The sequence below is a fragment of the Jatropha curcas genome, chromosome 9, assembly GCF_041381405.1.
Source record: "Jatropha curcas cultivar XTBG-Jc1 chromosome 9, XTBG_Jcur_1.0, whole genome shotgun sequence".
In the NCBI taxonomy this organism is placed as follows: domain Eukaryota; kingdom Viridiplantae; phylum Streptophyta; class Magnoliopsida; order Malpighiales; family Euphorbiaceae; genus Jatropha; species Jatropha curcas.
In genome coordinates, this window is record NC_143159.1 from 6,719,505 (window position 1) to 6,726,585 (window position 7,081).

A 7,081-nucleotide genomic window follows, 5' to 3' on the forward strand; every position below is an offset into this window, starting at 1 on the left:
GAAAAGCAGTAATTAAACCGTAAAAAAGAATGGACAACTTCCATTTTAATGCCATGAACTTTTGTTTCAGATAGAAAAACCACTGCTGACCAATACCGTGAAACCAAGTCCTTCAACGCACTAACTGCCCAAGGATTACCCGCTCCTCGGCAGTTCCATATTAGAAGTGGCGTCAATCGACCTTCAGCTTGGAAGGTTCGACCGTTCTGTTATTAGTTGTACCCACTTCTATATCCTTGGTTGCAAAAATAGAAGTGGCAGTCTGATCATTATCATTATCACTGGATAAACCTCAGATTGACGCAGATGCAAATAAATTTCCTTTGTGTTAGTAGCAAACATGTTTGCTTATCCTTTCCTTTGCTTGGTCCAACGAAGAATTTAGCTTTTATATATGAAATTATCAATTCTTGCTCCTAATAGGATTTTAATTTAGGAACTCCAACTTAATTCGGGTATCCTTGGGTATTAATTAAATGCTAAAATATACGCTCACTTTTCGTTTTTCTATTTGTACTAATGGATAATAATCACATAATTAAAATGCATAATTGTTTCCAAAGGCATGTTGGCTATGTATAAATTCTTATCTCAGACCAAAAAAGAAAAAAAAAAAACAAAAAGACTTGAGAAAATTTTTTTAAGTTGGTGGTAAGACTTGAGAATTGTTTAGTCAATGTTATTTGATACAATTGCACTAGTAACACTGCTAAAAATCTAGGAAACAAGAAAAAAGATATATCATACAAGATTTATCTATCAGCAGTACTCACCACAATCTAAATCAATTAAGCATCAAACTACTACAATCAACAATTAAAGGGGGAGAAAAATGATACATTGAAGAAGAACACATGTATTCCATTGCTTGGAAAAATGATTCACTCGGCAACTTTATCCAACAGAGCATTGGAAAAAACTAAGGATACTATCCTAGCTAACTTTGGTTGTTGAAGTATTCTTGAGGTATTGAAGGTGGACAGTACTTCTTTGCTACAAATTTGTACTGAGACAAAAATAAACAACTCCAATTAGACAAGGAGAAATATTGAAGTTTTGAGCTTTGTATTACAATGGAAATCTTGCTTACCTTATGCTGACTATATTTCTCCCTGATTGCTGGTAAGGTAGAATTGTGGCTGCCGCAGCAGAGGCAGTGGAGTTCCTTGACACATTCACACAAATCAGAAGGCTGGTAAAGTGTGTAATGCTGCAAGGTGGAATTCTGTTCCAAAACGAAAGGATTTTCAGGGCATTAGAGCAGAGTTTAGCTAAAGCAACAGAGCGAAAAGACTTTTATCACACACATACCCACGGTCTTCTTGAAGGAAGAAGTATGTATTTTGCCAAGAAAATTGCAGAGGCAGCAATAAGTGATGGAGCATAGGAAAGCATATTGTACTCTAGGAGAGATAATTCTGCAATGTAGTTGGCCAAGCACTCTAGATGCATTGATGGAACCTGGGTACCACATAAAATCCATTCATATTTTAGGGATAGAGATGGCAGAAATCATATATAAAACTACTTTGTAACCATGAGATTGTACAAAATGTTAGAATGATTATTAACCTTTTCATTTGAACATTTCTAACTGTTTGAGAAAAATAATGCTAGTATTCTTATTTATTAGCATATAATAAAAACAGTCAGCCAGTTGTTCAAGATGCATTACTATGCAGAGCCAATGGTCTAAGCAATTAGGGATAGGTACCTCATTGGCTCCTTGAGAAGCACGGACAAATCGCCTGCATATCATGGGAATATACAAGAAATCAAAATATGCAGTGAAGCATGCAGAAAATAAAAAATGGAGATAGTCATTACTTAGACATTACCTAAGGAAACATTTTGCTGTTGGGGCTGTCATTTCAAACTTCAAGAAATTCAAAACGGCTGATTCCATTTCTAGAACCTATTCACATGAATGCTTGTGTGAGGAAGCATATCATTGTTATAATTTGAGAATTGGATGGTAAGACATATACCTCATCCCTAAAGTAGGTGTTATCTGTGATGTAGCAAAACTCTTCCACCTGGGGCGCACAAATTTCCTCGTATTTTCTGCCGCAGCAAACATTTTCCTTGTTAATATATGAGTTGGTGAAAATTTTAGAGGAAAAAGGAGGTTCCGCACATAAGAATAAAGAAAGACATAAGCAAAGAATGTTTCCTTACGAAGCAATCATCATGCAGGCAACACCAAGCAGCTGCAGTCTTTGTCTGTTCATGGCATTTCCTGAAAGATATCTATCAATGTAGTTCACAGTCAAATATAATGTATCAGGTACAAGTCTGTACTCTTCAGCCACCTGCAGTATGAATTAGACATGGTAAGTGAGGTGATACTAAGCAGACGTGTTACAAATCTGTAATGCACAAATAGAAACAAAATTACCTCCACAAGCCAATCAATCAGAATTGCACGCATGCTGGCATTTATGTCTTTCTGAATTCTTTCCATAAAATCTGTGGATGGCCTTTTCTTTGTCTGAAAGCAAACAAATTGAATAAAGACAGAGCAAATAATGTGAAAACCAAGTGCCATAATTTCGAATAGCATTCCAGGAGATGGCTTATAATTTATGGAAGAAGTGATTTCTTTAGCCTCATTAAAGCATATATAGGACCCATTTAGTGCCAGCAATCCGGAAGTGCATTCAACATTGGAAAAGAAAGACAAACCTCTGATGCTCGTAAATGCTTGTAAATATCACAAGCAATGGTAGCGCAAAGCTGAGGGTCCTCATAATTGTCATCAAGATTAACAATTTTATCATCTGTTTCCATATCAACAAGCATATCTCTGCAGCACACATTTTCTGCAAGCATTAAGTCAAACGAAATTAGGGAATAGCAAATTAAATCTTAAGAAGTTTGGCAATGGAATAGAAGATTAATAATGCATTCCATTTATGCTTAAATAATTGATGAAAAGGGTTGAAAAACTAAGACTATACCTTCTGTTTGCACATGGTCTGAGATATAGAGATTGCTGAGAGTCTTCTTATTGATAGAATCAATTGCTGGAATATCGTTGTGGTCCAGATACTCAACTTCAGGGCTCTTGAAAGAATCACAAGTTGACATTGTTTCATCCAAGGAAATTGATTTACTAGGAGAGACATCCATGTTGCATGGAGCAGGATCAACAACAATACTAGGGACCGCCTGATCACTTCTTGGAACAGATGTAACCTTACATGCACCAATCGCGCTTGATTTTGAATTTAATGGAGCTAAATTGCTCGCTGAGAAGCCTGTATTGCTGGTGCAAGCGGGAGGTCCCTTTTTCACCTTAGCAATTTTATTTGAGCATGGTGCCTATACATATTTTAATTCAGTTAGGAACATCAAGTTCACAGGAAATGAGGAGCAAAATCTTAATTGCAATTTAAGAACAACACCAAAATAAAGTCTGATTATAATAATTTAGATAAAAGAACATTCGAAAAATTCCCACATTAATAGCTTGCTAATGTCTATGAGCTTTCTACTACATCAATCACAAGCAAATATCCAAGAATCTTTACACTTCATGAAATGTAATCATGATTCCAGAAGTTTCATCAAATTCTCTTAAGATATTCAGAATGATTAAAACCCCCCATTAAATTAAAGACAAAAAAAAAAAAAGGTGAAAACATACATATCCTTGGCAATTGACAACTTTCCACTTAGATTAGGTAATTACTGATATCAGGCCCTGGTCGTCAAGGTACCAAACTTTTATGCTTAACAGGACACAGAAAAACACCCATATTTAGTAATTTCGAGCCAATAAACTAACAAAACCTTTGAAAGAAAAATGATGATCGTTTTGTTTCTATTTTCTTCATACAGTTTATACCGTTCCAAGTTTCTCGTCTATAATAACCACAAATAAGACGGCTCTTTTGTTCTTCAAAAGATTATGAAATGGAAAAACCCTTTGGAGATTAAAGAAAAAAAAAGAATGACGACTCCTTGGAACCTGAATTGGTCAATATATAACGAAGCCACACGCATTAAGAAACTAATTGACAACAAAAACTCAGACCCACTTAGAATACTTTCAGTTTCATCAATTCTCAGTAATTAAACAAAGAGAAAACCCATTAAAAAAGAGAACAAAAACCCACCAAAGTAGAAGATGGAATCGAAGTTCTTGACCCCTTTTGAGGAACATTCTTATGATTCGTGATGTCACCAAGAGGCGCTCGCTTTCTTGCAATGTGAGTTGTTGCGACCGTGGGCTTCCCTATATTCTCCGACGCGGATGAAGACGAAGCGTGCCGCTTCGCTAGAGACGACGTTGTGGAAGAAGAAAAAGAAGGGCGGCGAGTCTGCGTCGACATTTCGAACAAACCCTGAAGAAACCCTCTCCCTCTATTACTAACTGGAAAACAGTTCAATATAAAGAGAGAAACAGAGGCTTTAAAAGCAAAATTCTTGTTTGGACTTTGAAAGGCAAAACGTAAAGGGGTTGAGGTTTCCTTGCAGGGGCTGAAAAAGAGAGGAGGAGAGTCTGTTCAAGTGAGAGGGGGGGAGAGTGTGATCGTGTGTTTTGCTATTTAATATTTGTTTAATGCTTTTGAGGCGGGGAAGGGGTTGATTTGAATTGAAGGAAGATCTGGACCGTCGATTCTAGCTCGTCATTCGTTAGGAGCGTAGGGGAGTGGGGCCCACTGAATAGTTACCCTGTGCTTTGCGTTTGGACTTTCTTTATGAACGACAAACCCAGTAATGCCACCTGGACAAGACATGTCAGCTTCTATCGTTTTGGCATATTTGAGTGGATCTGTTATTGGTTCGAAAGTCACAGAGCTGTCAGAGTGGTTCAAAGTTTTTTGAATTCGAAATTTAAACGGTCACTGGATCTGTCTTTTTTAGTCCATTCACCAACAGAGACATGTTTCTGAATAATAGAGCTGGTCAGTCACACTAGTAGAAAATGGAAGTTTAATTAATGCTTTCAAATTACAATTAGGTTATATCATTAGGGATTATGTATTAGATTTGTGTTGCTTAGGTTAATAGGTTTTTTGACAACATGCCCAAATCATCTAATTAGTGATGCTACGAATATAACTTTGCGAAAAAATCAAATTCATTTACCGTGTAAATGTTTAAACATGTTATAATCTTAGAACAATAAATAAACTTAACATTTCCCTTTTTCTTATAAAAGCAAAATTCAAAAGCTAGAGGAGGATAGAACAATCGACTCCGAAAATCAAACTAAAAAACAATTCAATTATAATTTCAATTTTAAATTTCTTTTATGTTCATTGTAGTTTTTCTTTCTATGTACAATCAATAATCATTGTTAAGAAACTATTTCAATTCAAGCTATCTCTCCCGTTTATAAAGCTTTTCTACAATTTATTTTATTAATTATTAATTTAATTCTAGTAGTTAGTAAAGCATTGTATAGTGTATCTAAACTCATTCAATTTTTTAATTAGGAGTTCAGATATCACAATTATTTATATAGTTGATAGATTTTAATACCTATCACGCTCAAAATATTAGTCAACGTCGATTGTTTCACGATGCGAACAAGATCTTTTCAATATGGTTCGTTGTACATGGTCATCAATATTTTGATTTTAGAATTCTTCAGCCATCTACATCTCTTTAAGCAGTGGCAAATTTAGAAAAGTAATTTTCACGAATGGATTCAATCTAAAGTTGCACCCAATATAAGTAAAGTCGGTATACAAACTGTGTATTGAATTGGGCATATAATTATAAACTATTAAGAAAGGATAATCTATTAAAACAATGAATAAAAGGGCACATTTGTTTAAATAACAAAATTTACACTTCATTTTGGAAACAATTAACACCACCTTAAATTAAAGCATACTAATATATTATTTCTAAATATATTACTTTTAGTGGATTAAATTATATTATACTTTCAAATTTAGATTCAGTTTTAAATTTATTTGAACCCATTTTGTTAAACTGTAATAAAATGCAATTTAATATAATATATTTTTAATCTAAAAATAAATTAAATTGCATTTGATTTACATTACATTCAATCATTGGTTACTAATTCATCCGAGTCAAAGTTTAAAATAAAGTCTCAGGCTAAATATAAATCTTTAAGCTTTTGCAATTTTTTTTATATTAAAACTCAGCCTGTTACGTAGAATGCAAAATGGATATACAGTTGAGTCGATTTAGGAGCCCCAAACCCTTAACTTTAACAATTTACTTACATTTATCTTGAAAATATAAAAATGGTGCCTCTAAAATATTAAACTCTGTCAATTTAAATATTTATTAATCACAATTTATCAAAATTTACTAATCGCTTTTTATCAATTTTACGAGTGTTATGAAAATAAAGAGGCTATCCTTATTTTATAGTATTTCAAGTTGTTGTGGGTCCCGTATATGAATGACACAACCCAAGAGGGAGGTGAATTGGGTTTTCTAAAAATTGAAATAAATTTTAGAAATTTTAAACAAAATATAGAATTCTAAGTGCAGCAGAAAACACACAGAACTTTGTGAGAATAGAATATGGATTAGAATCACCTCACAATGTTCTAATTATAAAAGATAGAAATTCTGTGCGAAGTGCAGCTATTGATTAGAACAGCTTCACACTGACTCATACACTATCAGAACTTCTTTATGAAGGAAAGTTATTGAAATTGGAACTTCCTCATAAAGTTTGAGAAAACATATAAAGCTTTGTGAAAGACAATTATTAAATTCAGAACTTCTTCATAGAGTCTTAATCAAATATCAGAATGACTTTATGATGGAAAGCTATCAGGATTAGAACATCCTCATAAAGTTTAAAACATTAATTAGAAACTCAATCAGTGAAATATACTGTGAATAGAACAACAGTTAGACCATGGTATATTCACTTTATTAGAATACCAGAGTTCTAATGTTCAGAATAGATAAGACTTATTATCGTTTTAGAACATCTAAATCATTAACAATTTTAGCGTTTCTAAAAATTAAACAAAAGTGTTATAAAGACAGTATCAAGCAAACTTCAGAAATAAAAGAACAACACAGAAAATTATAGTGGTTCGGCACTAACTCGCCTACATCCACTCCCCAAGAC

The 7,081-nt window shown here is 33.8% G+C and overlaps 1 protein-coding gene across 1 annotated transcript; it reads right to left on the reverse strand.

The window, feature by feature from the left end:
• Positions 1 to 658: 658 nt before the first annotated feature.
• LOC105638962 (cyclin-A1-1) lies at positions 659 to 4,543 on the reverse strand. Its single transcript, XM_012222882.4, has 11 exons — positions 4,122 to 4,543; positions 2,961 to 3,324; positions 2,686 to 2,822; positions 2,399 to 2,491; positions 2,179 to 2,312; positions 1,989 to 2,064; positions 1,839 to 1,915; positions 1,715 to 1,748; positions 1,312 to 1,461; positions 1,091 to 1,225; positions 659 to 1,006 (listed from the first exon to the last, which is right to left on the reverse strand). Exons 1-11 carry the CDS (start codon positions 4,335 to 4,337, stop codon positions 938 to 940), a joined length of 1,485 nt encoding a protein of 494 aa, XP_012078272.1. The 5' UTR covers positions 4,338 to 4,543; the 3' UTR covers positions 659 to 937.
• Positions 4,544 to 7,081: the final 2,538 nt, after the last annotated feature.